Source organism: Dermacentor albipictus, chromosome 6 (genome assembly GCF_038994185.2).
Source record: "Dermacentor albipictus isolate Rhodes 1998 colony chromosome 6, USDA_Dalb.pri_finalv2, whole genome shotgun sequence".
In the NCBI taxonomy this organism is placed as follows: Eukaryota; Metazoa; Arthropoda; class Arachnida; order Ixodida; family Ixodidae; genus Dermacentor; species Dermacentor albipictus.
Window position 1 is genome coordinate 3,912,456 of NC_091826.1, and position 14,636 is coordinate 3,927,091.

Consider the following 14,636-nt stretch of genomic DNA (forward strand, 5'->3'; position numbering starts at 1 on the left):
CGGTTGTCCAGGAGCGAGCACGCGAAGCCTCTCCAATCTCTCCGCCAGGTGCTTGGCAGTCGACCCCAAGCGAGAGCTATCGAAGCAGCGTGCGTTGCGAGCATTCTATCGCAGCACCGAACATGTCTGATACTCCTGTAACCACAGGCGAGCTGGCCGTTTCGACGGATGGGTGGAGGCATAAACCCAAGCTGATGAAGGAAGTTTAGCGTAGACGTGCGTGAGCAGCCTGATCGGTGCACGGTTCAACCACCTGGTGGCGCAGAGCTTAACCAGCCAAACAAAGAGCTAATATTGCCCTAACCAAGTGAGCACATGGTCCCAGCGTCTGACGGGCACGAGAGCCCAAGAAGGAATGTCAGTCAATGTCGGTTCATCGTACGCGCCCTTTAAAGCGGGGTTTTATGTGCATGAAGACGTAGACGCAGCGCAAAGCGCGAGCCAATCACACGCGTTCCCTCCCTCCGGAGGAGGGAGAGGGTGTGATAGCGTGTTCGCTCACCTCGCGCCCGCCGTTTCGCGCCAATTCAGGCCCAGCAGTCAGACGGGGAGGCCGCGTTTGGTTCGGTCCGCCCAAGAACGGGCTGCGCTGAAGGTGCGGTAGCGTCCTGCGTTCCGCCGAAGAACGCCGCCGGGAACTCGCTCGATAAAGGGCTCGTCGTCCTCACCGTGAGGGAGCGCAAAGCCGACGCGTTACAACGAAGAGCCGCGGATGCCGAGCTTCGCTTGCACCCCTATTCGCAGTAGTGGAAGGCCGGTCATTTTTCTCTAAAGGCTGTTTCACATGCTGCGACTGCAACGACGAAAATCGGTGCTGTCGCACGCGTCGCAATGCGATTTTTAGAGGGCTCATTTCACATGATTGCGATTTCAACAATGCGACTGGTGCGACGCCCAGGGTTGCTTACTGCCAGGTTTCGTGACACACGGTGCATAATTCTTTTATTTTAGTGAATAAAACGTTTACACTATAATATTATTGACTTCTCTTGATTAGAAGCAAATAATATGTGCGTTTACTAATTTAAGAACGTTCGTTAAGATTTGTCTTGGGGTGCGCGACGGCGGTTTTGTTAGTTCAGTGCGACATCGCGCACGTAAACAGCTGTTCGCAGGTGGTTCAGCCAGCGATTCTTTATTCTATGGTTCAGCGTTGTGTGTTGTCTTATCTACATTCTATGACCGTTTCGTTCTGCCTGCGCTTCAACAATCTACAAGATGACCTATCGACAAGTTCATATAGCTACCCTCACCGTATATGCAGTATTCGGAATTCGGCTGCCACGAAGTTGTGTCAGCCCAGCAAGATCCTCGCGCTACGCGTGCTCGGCGTCAGCTTCTGGAGAAACGATGCGTGTATATTGCCCGTCATTGCGCATATGTGGTGCCTGCTCCTAGCCATATTCTTACGCCAAACGCAACAAGAAGCACCAACCCGAACGCCCGCGTGTGCCCCTGAACGAAGCCTCAAACGATCAGTGTGATTAGGACGTGGAATCCAACCTTAGCGCTAGCCTGGTTCGTCCATCGCCGTGCTTGCGCTGCGAATATATATATGGGAGCCTTCTCTAAATATTTCTAAAGGCGCAAAAGCCGACGCATTAAATGTTTCGAGCAGTTACCGTCGCTTTTGTAGGAACCTGTACGTTGTAATATAGCATTCTAAAAGACACGCTTCTCGTCCACTTTGTTGTCCCGAGTCTCGCGCTGGTAGTATACTCGGAACTTCTAACAAGAAGACCATATCAATACGCGCTATTCATAATGCAGGATCGTAGGCCCACGGCAGGCGCACTTGCCGTAGAATTTTTCAGCTTTCTGCTCAGCCTCGCACGCCTCTCACGGTTAGCCTGTTTTGTGGAAATAAATATTATTATTATATTATTAATGTTATTAGATATTATAGTTTCGTCACTGTAATTTATAGCAATCATCCAGATTTCTTAAGCTAGTCATGCATTTAACCTGTATTAGGTCAACATTGTTATGACATGCTTATGGGAGTCATTTCAAACTAGATTGCTCAGCCAGAGAAAGTACAAGTGCAAGCTTCAATGTTTATTCCAATTTCGTATTCCTAAACAGATTATATTGGCAGAATTTTATGCCTGCTTGCATTTCCTGCAATTAAATGTTCAGAGCTGGAAAAACTGATTCCTTTTCTTGCTGCCGAAAGGCTGCTCCAATGTCGATAGCAAGCTATAATTATTCATTTCGAAAGTGTTAAGCAATTATATGTCTAAGCTTATCAATGCGTTTTTGTTCCACGAACACAATAAAGTTTTCTCTCTCCCTCTCATTGACAGCCATGGAATGAAACCATTCACTTTCATAAGTATCAGGATGCAAACATTCTGGAGATTGTCCTGAGCATTTGTCTGCATCCTATAGTGTGCATGTTTGTATTAAGTTCTCGTGTTACAATCGCAGTGATCTACACATATTGTTATATTGCAACAAACTAATTTATTTCACTTTGTTTTCAAATCTACCATGTGGCCATGCAGTAATACCATGGCCCATGCATTAATAAGCAAAAAAGAAAACTGCAGATTCAGTGTAGGTGTTGGAATCTATGCAAAGTGAGGTTTCTGTCAAGTGGTCAATTAAATGCTGTTAAAGTAACTGCGATATATACAATTTGTCTTATTTTCAACAATCCAACATGTCATCTTTTGCAAGGTTTGCTTATGCACCGCATAGGTCACAACCTTAATGTCATGTAATCTTTATGCATTACACTGTTCACAAACCATACCGAAACGCAAATGGCAGTTAATGTAGATGCACGCTGCGAGACATCGACACAGTGACGTTTGTTGAGCAAGGAATGGTGCAAGGAAGGATAGGTGTAACGTTAAGGGATAAGAAAAGAGCAGATTGGGTGAGGGAACAAACGCGAGTTAATGACATCTTAGTTGAAATCAAGAAAAAGAAATGGGCATGGGCAGGACATGTAATGAGGAGGGAAGATAACCGATGGTCATTAAGGGTTACGGACTGGATTCCAAGGGAAGGGAAGCGTAGCAGGGGACGGCAGAAAGTTAGGTGGGCGGATGAGATTAAGAAGTTTGCAGGGACGGCATGGCCACAATTAGTACATGACCGGGGTTGTTGGAGAAATATGGGAGAGGCCTTTGCCCTGCAGTGGGCGTAACCAGGCTGATGATGAATGAATGATGAATGGTGCGAGGTGTATGCAGATGAATGAATGACGTGCTTATGTACTTATTTATATACCTCGCAGGCTGCAAGGTTGGAGTATTATGCAAGGGGGAATAAGAAAGTTGTTACATGAGGAAGAAGGGCACAACATTAAGAAAAAAACCAGCAAAAAAAGCAGTACCAATACATTGCACCAACTAGCCCAACGTGTTTTACTGGCACAACATTATACAATACTTGACAAACAATAACAGAAAAAGTTACTGCCCATGCACCCTGTACAGACGGTAAACCAGCGAAGCTGAAATGTGCAGCCCCAGTGTTTATCACTGGATTAATTCCAATGGTTTATTCAAGTCTTTCTATATTATTGGTTATGTCTGTGTTTCTTAATGAGGTTATGCACATGATTGGCTTGGGTTTATCACATTGTTTATTTGGAATGCCACACATTGCACTTTGCAAGATCACCATCATAAAAAGTGCAATGAGTGGTTCATTGTGTTAATCCAGCGGGTCCATCAAAGTCTTTCTGAATTCTGTTATGCACTTGTGTTTTGTAATGCGTTAATCATAATGTTTATGACTCAGTTATGCACTGTAGTTACGAAGTGACACACCGGGGCTGCACATTTCATTTAATTAAATACAGGGACACATTTTCGAACCTATTGGGAAGTCTGAAAGAGACTGCTGCACGCGTGCTCTGCTGCTAGAGAGAAACGACGTCACTATCGGTCTAGCCAATGGCCCACCACACCTTTGCTGTGAGATAATAATGACATCATGATCTTGTCTTAACCCCATCCCCCTCTGTGTCCCGTCCCTGCAATAATACGCAGATAAATGTATGTTTGAAATGCATAAGCATTTCTATGTCTACCCAACAATAAATGTCTCCGTCCATCATGCAAGACGAATGCAATGGCTCACACCCCCTTAAACAATGGCTCATACCCCTACACTAGGGTTTTTGGGATTGGACCATGAGTGTTTCACATAGGCATATACAGCTTCACTGTAAAAAGAATGAACACCTTTCTGCTAGAGACCGAGACAGTCATGAGGTGTATTAACAAATGAAAGTTTATTTAACATGCCGAGTAAATGCTGTTTGATAAGCAATAAATCGAATTTACACAAAAAGCAGAAGCAAGATCTGATGTGTGTCAATACAGATCCCAACAGGAAACGCATCCATCTCTGAAAGTGTAATAGCGACCATGCTGACACAAGATTCTCCCAGTGTATTTGCATCTACAGCATCCATAATTTCTCTAGGCAGCCGATCTCCACAGAATGCTAGCTTCTTCCTCTACGATGCACTCTCCACATCTGAATGTGCATTGTAGAGGAAGAAGCTAGCATTCTGTGCAGATCGGCTGCCTAGAGAAGTTACGGCAGCTGTAGATCTAAAAATGCTGGGTTAATCTTGTCAGCACAGCCTCCGTTAGAAATGGATGCATTTCCTGTCAGGAAACGCACATGAATTTTTGCTTCTCCTTTTTGTGTATGTTCAGTCTATTGCTTGTCAGCGAGCATTTACTCGGTGTGTACATTAAACTTTTGGTTGTTAAATCATATCGGTTTTCTTGTTTGTCCTATGTGTTCTCTGGTGCCATTTGCAGCCAGGCTATTCGTTTTTTTTTTTTAGACTGCAACAAGTCACTTTAATGGCCCTCATGATACCTTACAAAATTTTTTATTTGGCCAATGTAGCAAGAATGTACAGTGTGAAGCAGTAAGAACAGGGTATGCTAAATTCTAATTAAAAGGTCTATTGTGAAAATGCAGTGATCTATAAAGGTTACCACGAAGTAGTACAGCAATAAAACCTGATAAAGACTAGTGCTTGATGAAACCAAACATAAAAGCAGGAAAGGGAGAAAATACATATAGATATACAAGTCCAGGGAAAAAAACATTGTGATCACCAAGTGTGCATGTGGCTACCTTCCAGGAAACTCATTTTTTTCCCAATGGCATGGAACTGGAAGAATTTGCTTGCATAAGCAAGCGGTCAGTCTGTCTATTGGAATAACAACAGTGTTTCCTGAAAGGTGCTGGCATGCAGGATTGGCAATTGTAATGATTTTTTCCTGCACTTGGAATTTTTCTCTGTTTTCTTTCTGTAGCATTTTTATTTATGTTTGGCTGCATCAAGCACCAATTTTTATCTATCCTTCAAAGATGTCTTTCTTTTTGTGAGGAAAACTCGGGGAAGGCAGGAGATGGAAATTCAAGATGATGAGCAACATGAGAACAAGGTGAAAGTAGGAGCCAACGTTTCCACACGTGGACCTTGAAGAAGACAAGTCCACTTGTCGAAATGTTGGCTCCTGCTTTCACCTTGTTCTCGTCCTGCTCATCGTCCTTTTTTTTCTGGTAATTTATATGACTCGCCACATTTTTACAAATGAACCTCAGTTGAAAGTTAGTCCTCATCCATATCTAGTGTCATCCTGTTGATACTGCTTCACGCTATGCACTCTTGCAACATTTGTGTGTGCGCGCGCACACAGGCATGGATTTGGATGTGAAATCGGGCCCTGGGGCAGAGGTATCATTCTTCTGTGCAGCCTCGTGAATTCATTAACTATATTGCAACAGAAATGTGATGGACAGGAACGAAATGAACACACAGAGCGCTTCGTTCTTGTCTGTTGTCTATCTGTTGCACTTTAGTTAATAATGAATACACACAAACTCATCTAGTTTTCAGTTATTATGTCAGGCTTATAAGCCTGCTTGTGTCCTGGAATATCTGCATGGCTACGTATCCTGTAATTTAATTTCTGGCCATGTGCTTGCAAGTCGCGTGTCAATCACCTGATTTTCCTGACAATCTTGTGTGATGTGCAGGCACAGACAGTTTCTGGTGAATCCATGCAGGGTGTTGTGCAGGGTGTAATCTGCACTACAAGTGCTGCTTTGATTGCTTTCAGTTCAGCTTTTCTAGGTATAGGATGACCTGGAATGGTACTCACTTATATGGGGTTTAGTTTATGTAGTGTCGTACTACTGTTACACTGCTATTGCCAGATCAGTGTACTATATGTGCCTTATGTTTGCTTGCATCTTCATGATTAGCAACCTCCTCTGTGTGTTTTGCAGTTGCATATAGTCTTCTGGCCTAATTGTTTGCCCCCATATTCCACGGTATCGGCCTGTTGTGTTTCAAGTTCAGCTACTCCCGACGTTGTGTTTCTGAAGGGAGAGGTAGTCGTCTTTGCACCTCATATGCTAGCTGGCATAGTATCTTGGGACGAGGTTCTGAGCTCTTGAGACAAAGAATTTGTGCTGCAGGCTGCAACTCTACTCCGTCTAGGTGCTTGTTCGTTACTTTCTCATAGAGGTCTTCAAGCATGGTACAGCTGAAAAGACCTGTTATTACTACCCGATGCCTGTATTCAATGAGTTGTCTTTTTGTGTACTGCTGGTAATTCATACCGTACGATACCTTGGACACAAGCACAGCATCTGCGATTTTCTATAGTATCCACTCGTCCACCCCCATTATTTCGAGATTATTCTTTTCACGAGATGTGGAAGTTGCGTCCAGGCACTGCATAATTGTTTCACCCACGTGCTGGCTCTGCCGTCACGGGCTTACACTAGCTGAGGATTTGTGGATGTTGACTTGCGGGCATATTTGTCCAGCTATGAGGATCACAATGTGCAATCTGAGGTAGTTCTTGATTCTAGTCTTTTTTTTTCCGACGTTGATATGAGCCGACTTATCAGAAAGCGAGAGGCCAGACTGGCCAAGAAAGTCTGCAGTGTTGTCGAGGGCTTGTTGCATCATTCTTGATTTCTGTATAAGGTAGCTTTCCCATGGACTGTAATACACCATAGGCTGTAGTGTTTCTTGTAGTATGCCCGTGTTGTTGGTGCATGTGGGTCAAATGTACCTCCAACTCTCACCTGGAATTTTCTGTCTTTCAGAAAGTTACTGTTTAAGTGCTCTACCAGAAATGCTTTTGCTCATCGTTCCTCTTATTAGAGCAGCATGAGGTACTGCTGTTAAAAGCCTTTTCACTCTCTTCATTCTTTCATAAGCGGTATTACACAATGTCCTGCAATAAAGTTTCTGCTGCTTATGGCCCACTCATATCTGCCAGAAGGGACAACTCTTGAAAAAGGTTTTCTTTGTGCTATGTGTGCGACGTAGTATAAGCATTCATGCCTTTTGTACATCTGTAGAACCAGCTTCCTGACAGAGTACTTGCTATACCTGATCATGCTTATTTGTGCAGTGCTGTTGAACAATACATATCGATGCAATGAATATTTACACATTCGAATTATCACGAAAGATGGTTGTTTTACAATTCTGCCCTTTGCTTTCTATTGGTGTTAGATTTTGCATAAGCATGCCCCCCTATGCAATAGTATTTTGAAGTGTAAGGGTTCAATAAAAGGTGATAACTAAATCTAAGTGCAAGAGCTTTTTTTCTCACCTACGACTCCCATCGAAATGCGACTTCCATGGCTGGCAAATCAACCCCTCGCCTTGTGTTAGCAGCAGAATGCTATAGCCACAGTGGCAGGTGGACAAATTGAAAAACAATATTTCTGTCTATAATTTTTTTTCTTGCCTGTATGTAAGTAAAGTTTGGTATAAGTTTGTCATTGCAAAAAAGCCCAGTTTATGGTCTTTTATTGAATAAGCCACATATTGTGTATAGTTGAAATGCAGAAATTTGTTCTGAAATCCTCGGGTGATATATGTTCTTGCAAGTAGCATGGTATTTCATTACTTATAAAGATAATAATCGCAGCGGATATCGTTATATGGATTTACACACTAATATATGTGATCACAAACTTATTAGAAACTTACTTGAAACATGTAAGGCATGAATGTTTCTGCACACTTGATCCGCTGTGAATGTGCAAGAACTGCTTGTACTGGCTGACTTCACTGCACAGTTTTGATTTACTTTTCTTCAGCGTGTCGTTTTATACTGTTTTATCCCCACAAGAACAGGCCGTTTGCCTGCTTTTCGCATTGTTGCACGAGTTCTACATAATTGTGCTGGAGGGTACGTTGTCACTTTGCCAATATAGCAAGCAATTTAATTAATCTGCTAGCTGTACAGTTAATTACCTTGCAGAGCAAGTGTTCATACAGATGCAGTAAGGATACAAAGTCCGCAACATAGTCTATGTTTACTGGTTTCTGTGCAAGAAAAAAAAATCTCCAGAGAAGAGGTGCAACTTAACGTGCATGTAATATTTTATTCAAGCCACGGATTTAATGCTACCGTAGCAAATTCATTACGATAGCCTACACTTTTGCTCTGTCAAATTTAATAAGAGGCAAGATAAGCTTTGAAGATGCATCGGGAAATTCATGCTTGAAAACCGACAAGAAAATGCAACTGAACGGTACCGCGTTCAGCGCAACGTAGAAACTTCGGGTACTTTGCTGTCTTGTCATTTGCCCTTGCCGAGGTTGAAATAATTCAAGAAAAGAAAATTGTGACGACCTCGTCGTCTGCTGGGGATCGAACACCTCCTAGGACTGACAACTCGCAAAGGCGCACGAAGCAAACGTGAAAATGCACTTCATTTGCTGTGTAGCGTGTCAACAAACGCATAGCAATAGGAGAATGCAATCTGCACAAGTTTTTTATTCTCCCTTAATTCGCGCACGTACCTAATTCGACGATCCACGTCTCCGCGATTGCACTTATCGTGCGAGACGCCATCAAAACAAACCGGCGAAATAGCTCCGTTGACAGCTCTCCACGCAATTTCGACGGAAAATCGCAGCGATCGGTGCGACGGTGCGACTGTGCGACCAACCGGTTGGTCGCAGCCGAAAATCGGGGGGACGGCACTGCGACTGCGATTTTCATCGCAAACGGCGGAAATCGCACTTCCGGTGCGACGAAAATCGCATCATGTGAAACAGGCTTAAGCCGTTTCGGAATTTCATATCGCTTGCCGTTGTTAAGAGAAAGCTTTAGCTCTGGTACTCTTATCTAAACACATGTAAAAGGATAATTCGTTTTTCTCGGCAAGCACTGCACCAAATTTGGCGAGGCTTGTTCCATTTAGAAGGAAAACCTAAATTGTAGTGACTGTTGGTACCAAATTTTTGACTTAAGTCGTCAATGTTTTATTAAAAATTGGCGAAAATCAAAAATTTCCAGAAAGCGATACTATCGAGTGTACAACACTAACTCAGCAATGAAAAATAATACCACAATTCTGTGAAATGTATATAAAAGTACATCCAAAGCGGACAAAATTAATATGTTACACATGAATTTCAAAGAAAATTTAGTAATATGGAAATACAGCTTTTTCAGAATTCGTGTACACAACGTAACAAATTCATGTAAGATATAAAATGAGATACGAAATTTGTCCGCTTTCAATGATCTAATGAACACCTTTTGCAGAACCGCGATGCTTTTTTTTTCTGCAGAGCTATTAATTTGTAAACTGCATGCTTCTATTATATTTTTCAAAATTTCCGAATTATTGGAAATCCTTCTGACAAAATTCGAGCCCTAAATTCAAATTCTGCTTCGAACAGTCACTAGAGTTTAGCTTAATCTATTAAATGCAACAAATTTCATTAAAATCGGTCCAGTGATTATCTCAGTTTTCGCGTTTTACACGTATTTTGATAGGCCGCGTCAGAGTTGGGCCCGAGCTCTTACTGTTTCTGTCAGCTGCTTCTCCGTGTGGCATCATTAGCTGTGCCATTTATGTGGGCATGTGGCTTCGTCAAGCTGTCAATCTTGGCAGCTTTTAGTTCCACTGCTCTCGAGCATCATGTACGTCGTTTATTATGCGAAATAAAATGCATTGTTCTTATTTTCCCTGTGCCGGCGCTGAGCAAGCACTCTTCCCATGCAGCCGTCAGCGCCACCAGTAACACCCGCAAGCGGAAGCTGCTCAAGGTGGAGGACATGGTGGACGTCGAGGCCCAGACGCAGAGACCCCTGTACACCTTCTCCTCGCCCAGCTTCAAGAAGATGATCAACTTTGTGCGTTCTCCACCGAACCTGGCGCTAGCTCCCGCGAATTTCGAGCCGCTCCTCACCGCAGGGCGCCCAATGTGCACCAAAGTCGGCATTCTTATCGTCAGCTCGCTTTGGACGTATTCGCTCTCAAAGCGTATAATGGCAATTAAAGGCGCTTTTGCATGACGTTAAGCTATTACCAACTACTTTACTCTACGGAGTGCTGATTGTATTTTAAACAGAACAGCGCGTACAGGCACAAGGAGGGAGACGCGACATGGCGTTGTCCCTGTCAAAATACGCGCTGTTCTGTTTAAAATGGCTGACCAAATCGTCCAAACGTCCGTTTTAACGAGCTGATTGTATGTACACAGCAGATTCTGCTACTGGCGCATAAGTGAGCAGTGTTATCCATATATTGGATTTCTTTAAACGTCCCATAAGAGTCCCGATTGGTGCATTACGTAAGGGCGTGGAGAGGCAATTTTAAGCAACAAGCAATGGTTATTTGTACAATATGAAGAGATAGCTACAGGACAAAATAAAACAGTAACATGGACATAAGAGTGAGAAAGCAGCATACATGATACAAAGAAGAAAGCTGGGGCTATCACGCAGCACGGTTACGCAACAATGAGTACGGTGAGAACATCAGGCAGCGAGTGGTTGACTACACAGATGCTCTAATAACTATGCTGCTCGGAACCTGGAAGGTTTATGCTCATATAATTGATGCAACACTCGCGCAGTGCTCTCTTGCTTCACATGCTTCTTGCTGCCTCAGTTTTTCATCATATCTATATGTTATGACAACAGTACACGCGCCAGAGTAGGGGAGCAATTATGTGATCTACAGTGTAATGCAATGTACCTATCTTAACCTTTTGTACTCTGGAAACCTTCCATTTAACCAGTGATCAGTCTAGCCTGCATTCTCGTTACCACACGACAGAGGTATGCATAGACCACCTGATACCTGACAAACATGCTTTCTTGCTTACCACTGCAAACTAAAGCTGTGTACGCAAAGCCAATCATTGGTCAATTCGCAGTGTCATCGCAGCAGAGAAGTGATCTCTGTGCGGTGTGTTTGATATTGTCGCAACATCAAAAACAGAGGTCGTAGAGCGCTATTCAAGAGGCACAGCGTCGGGTCGCCTTTTTAATACCGAGCGCAACTGCGCCTTCTTCTTCACTGCGCCTTGACAAAAACGCTCACGCCTACTCGCGTTGTTCTCTTGTTCATCGGAGTACTGGCGCGGCATTTGCGTCCCTCCGAAGGAAGCATCATCCCGATGCGCAATTTATTCGGTACAGTGGGACAGAGTACAACAGAACAGACTCACGCACAAAAAAACCAGAGCAAAAAAAAGCAAAAGTTAGGTCGACAGCTACGGCTTCACCCGTACCACATGCACCACTTCAGGTGACTGGAGATATTGTCACTGTCGGAAACGACCTCGTAAATCACGTTGCTCAGGCGGTGGATCACCCTGTACGGCCCAAAGTACCGTCTTAGGAGCTTCTCGGAGAGTCCACGCCGGCGTATGGGTATCCAGACCCATACTTTGTCGCCGGGGGTGTAGAAAATGAACCTGTGTTGAAGATCTACCGTTTTGCATCTTGGTCTTGCTGAATGCAGATACGTACGTGGGCAAGCTGTCTGGCTTCTTCAGCGTGCTGAGTAAATTCGTCAACGTCGGTAGGTAGGTCGTAAAATTTGTGCGGCAGCATGGCATCCAGCGTTTTCGTGGCTTCGCGACCATGGGCCAAGCTGAACTGTGTCATTCCAGTAGGTTCCTGTCGAGCGGTATTGTATAGCGAAAGCTACGTAGGGCAAAATCTGATCCCAGTTTTTATGTTCTATGTCGACATACATGCATAGTACGTCTGCGAGGGTCTTATTAAGACGCTTGGTTAGTCCGTTCGTCTAGGGATGGTAAGCGGTTGTTTTCTGATGGCTTGTACCACTGTGTCTGAGAAGCGAGTCAACAAGTTCGGCAGTGAAGGCAGTTCCCCTGTCTCTGATGTCTAGTTGCGGGGCGTCGTGCTTGAGGACGATGTTTTCAATGAAAAAAAAAATGAGCTTCTTCGGTTGTTGTGCCCCGCTGTGTAGCCTTTGTCTCCGCGTAGCACGTCAGGTAATTGGTGGCAACAATAATCCATCTGTTGCCGGCTGTAGAAGTTGGGAATGGGCCCAGTAAATCCATTCCAACTTGGGCGAATGGCTGGCCTTGCACCTGGACCGGATGTAAGAGACCTGCGGGCTTGCCGGGAGGTGCTTTGCGTCTTTGGCAGTCCGCACATGTGTGTACGTGACGTTTTACAGCAGCGGGTAGCTTCGGCCAGTAGTACTTCTGTCGGAGTCGGGACAATGTTCTCGTGTAACCTAGATGACCTGCGGTAGTTTCATCATGGCATGCTTTTAGTAGTTCTTTTCGAAGTGATGCTGGTACGACAAGTAGGTACCTGCTGCCACTGGCAGAGAAGTTCTTATATAGAACATCGTTCCAGAGACAAAACGACCGCAGTCCCCTGGCATAGAGTCGCGGAACGTCTTTACTTCGGCCTTCCAAGGAATTAACGGGTGGGAGCAGCTCTGGGTCGTGGCGCTGCTCCTGTGAAATAGTGATGGCTTCGACGACGCCAAAATATGCAGCGTCCACGTCATCGTTACCTGCGGAGGAGGAGGAGAATGAGGAGGAGGAGGAAGAAACTTTATTTTTCAAAGTAATTTGGGAGCGGGGGCACAACACCGCTCCTAACCTTCCAGGTACTGACGTACCTGATACCTGGACCCGAATGCCCTTCCCTGACCGCCGAAAGCCCGCCTGGAACCGCCTACCTGCACAAAACAAGTTCTCCGCCAACCCCACTGCCTCCTATCAAGCCTAATGGCATCAGCCGCCTGTTTCTAGCACGAGCCCGGCACACCGCCTGGCAACCTTGGAACTCTCCGACGTCAGCAACCACGGGACCACATTGCGCTCAATATAAACAGCAAGGAATCGCCGACTACACGGGGCACAACACCGCCAGAACAACGATGTTCACAACGCTCCTAACCTTCCAGGTACTGACTTACCTGATACCTGGACCCGTATGCCCTTCCCTGACCACCGAAAGCCCGCCTGGAACCGCCTACCTGCACGAAACAAGTTCTCCGCCAACCCCACTGCCTCCTATCAAGCCTAATGACATCAGCCGCCTGTTTCCAGCACGAGCCCGGCACACCGCCTGGCAACCTTGGAACTCTCCGACGTGAGCAACCACGGGACCACATTGCGCTCAATATAAACAGCAAGGAATCGCCGACTACACGGGGCACAACACCGCCAGAACAACGATGTTCACAACGCTCCTAACCTTCCAGGTACTGACGTACCTGATACCTGGATCCGTATGCCCTTCCCTGACCGCCGAAAGCCTGCCTGGAACCGCCTATCTGCACGAAACAAGTTCTCCGCCAACCCCACTGCCTCCTATCAAGCCTAATGGCATCAGCCGCCTGTTTCCAGCACGAGCCCGGCACACCGCCTGGCAACCTTGGAACTCTCCGACGTGAGCAACCACGGGACCACATTGCGCTCAATATAAACAGCAAGGAATCGCCGACTACACGGGGCACAACACCGCCAGAACAACGATGTTCACAACGCTCCTAACCTTCCAGGTACTGACGTACGTATACCTGGACCCGTATGCCCTTCCCTGACCGCCGAAAGCCTGCCTGGAACCGCCTATCTGCACGAAACAAGTTCTCCGCCAACCCCACTGCCTCCTATCAAGCCTAATGGCATCAGCCGCCTGTTTCCAGCACGAGCCCGGCACACCGCCTGGCAACCTTGGAACTCTCCGACGTCAGCAACCACGGGACCACATTGCGCTCAATATAAACAGCAAGGAATCGCCGACTACACGGGGCACAACACCGCCAGAACAACGATGTTCACAACGCTCCTAACCTTCCAGGTACTGACGTACGTATACCTGGACCCGTATGCCCTTCCCTGACCGCCGAAAGCCTGCCTGGAACCGCCTATCTGCACGAAACAAGTTCTCCGCCAACCCCACTGCCTCCTATCAAGCCTAATGGCATCAGCCGCCTGTTTCCAGCACGAGCCCGGCACACCGCCTGGCAACCTTGGAACTCTCCGACGTCAGCAACCACGGGACCACATTGCGCTCAATATAAACAGCAAGGAATCGCCGACTACACGGGGCACAACACCGCCAGAACAACGATGTTCACAACGCTCCTAACCTTCCAGGTTTGTTATCGAACCCATTCTAAGGAATTCAGAAGTGATGATAGATGTATAGTGGCGGTGTCGTGCCCCTACGACTTGAAGTGTCGCGGTGTGGTGTTGTTTTGTCGCGATGCGTTTGCCTTCGATTTTCTGTGTGAAATTATGTTGTTATTATCCGGTGACGTTGAGGTTAACCCCGGTCCATCCCCTACTGCTGAACTCCTGCCTATCCTCAACG

The 14,636-nt window shown here is 45.7% G+C and overlaps 1 protein-coding gene across 1 annotated transcript in view; it reads left to right on the forward strand.

Moving 5' to 3' along the window:
* Positions 1 to 14,636, forward strand: part of LOC135917030 (microtubule-associated serine/threonine-protein kinase 3-like) — a 391,234-nt gene that overhangs the window by 214,570 nt on the left and 162,028 nt on the right. The window contains exon 8 of the mRNA XM_070539813.1: positions 10,042 to 10,172. Within this exon, the coding sequence (XP_070395914.1) occupies positions 10,042 to 10,172 (131 nt within the window). The remainder of the gene's footprint in view (positions 1 to 10,041; positions 10,173 to 14,636) is intronic.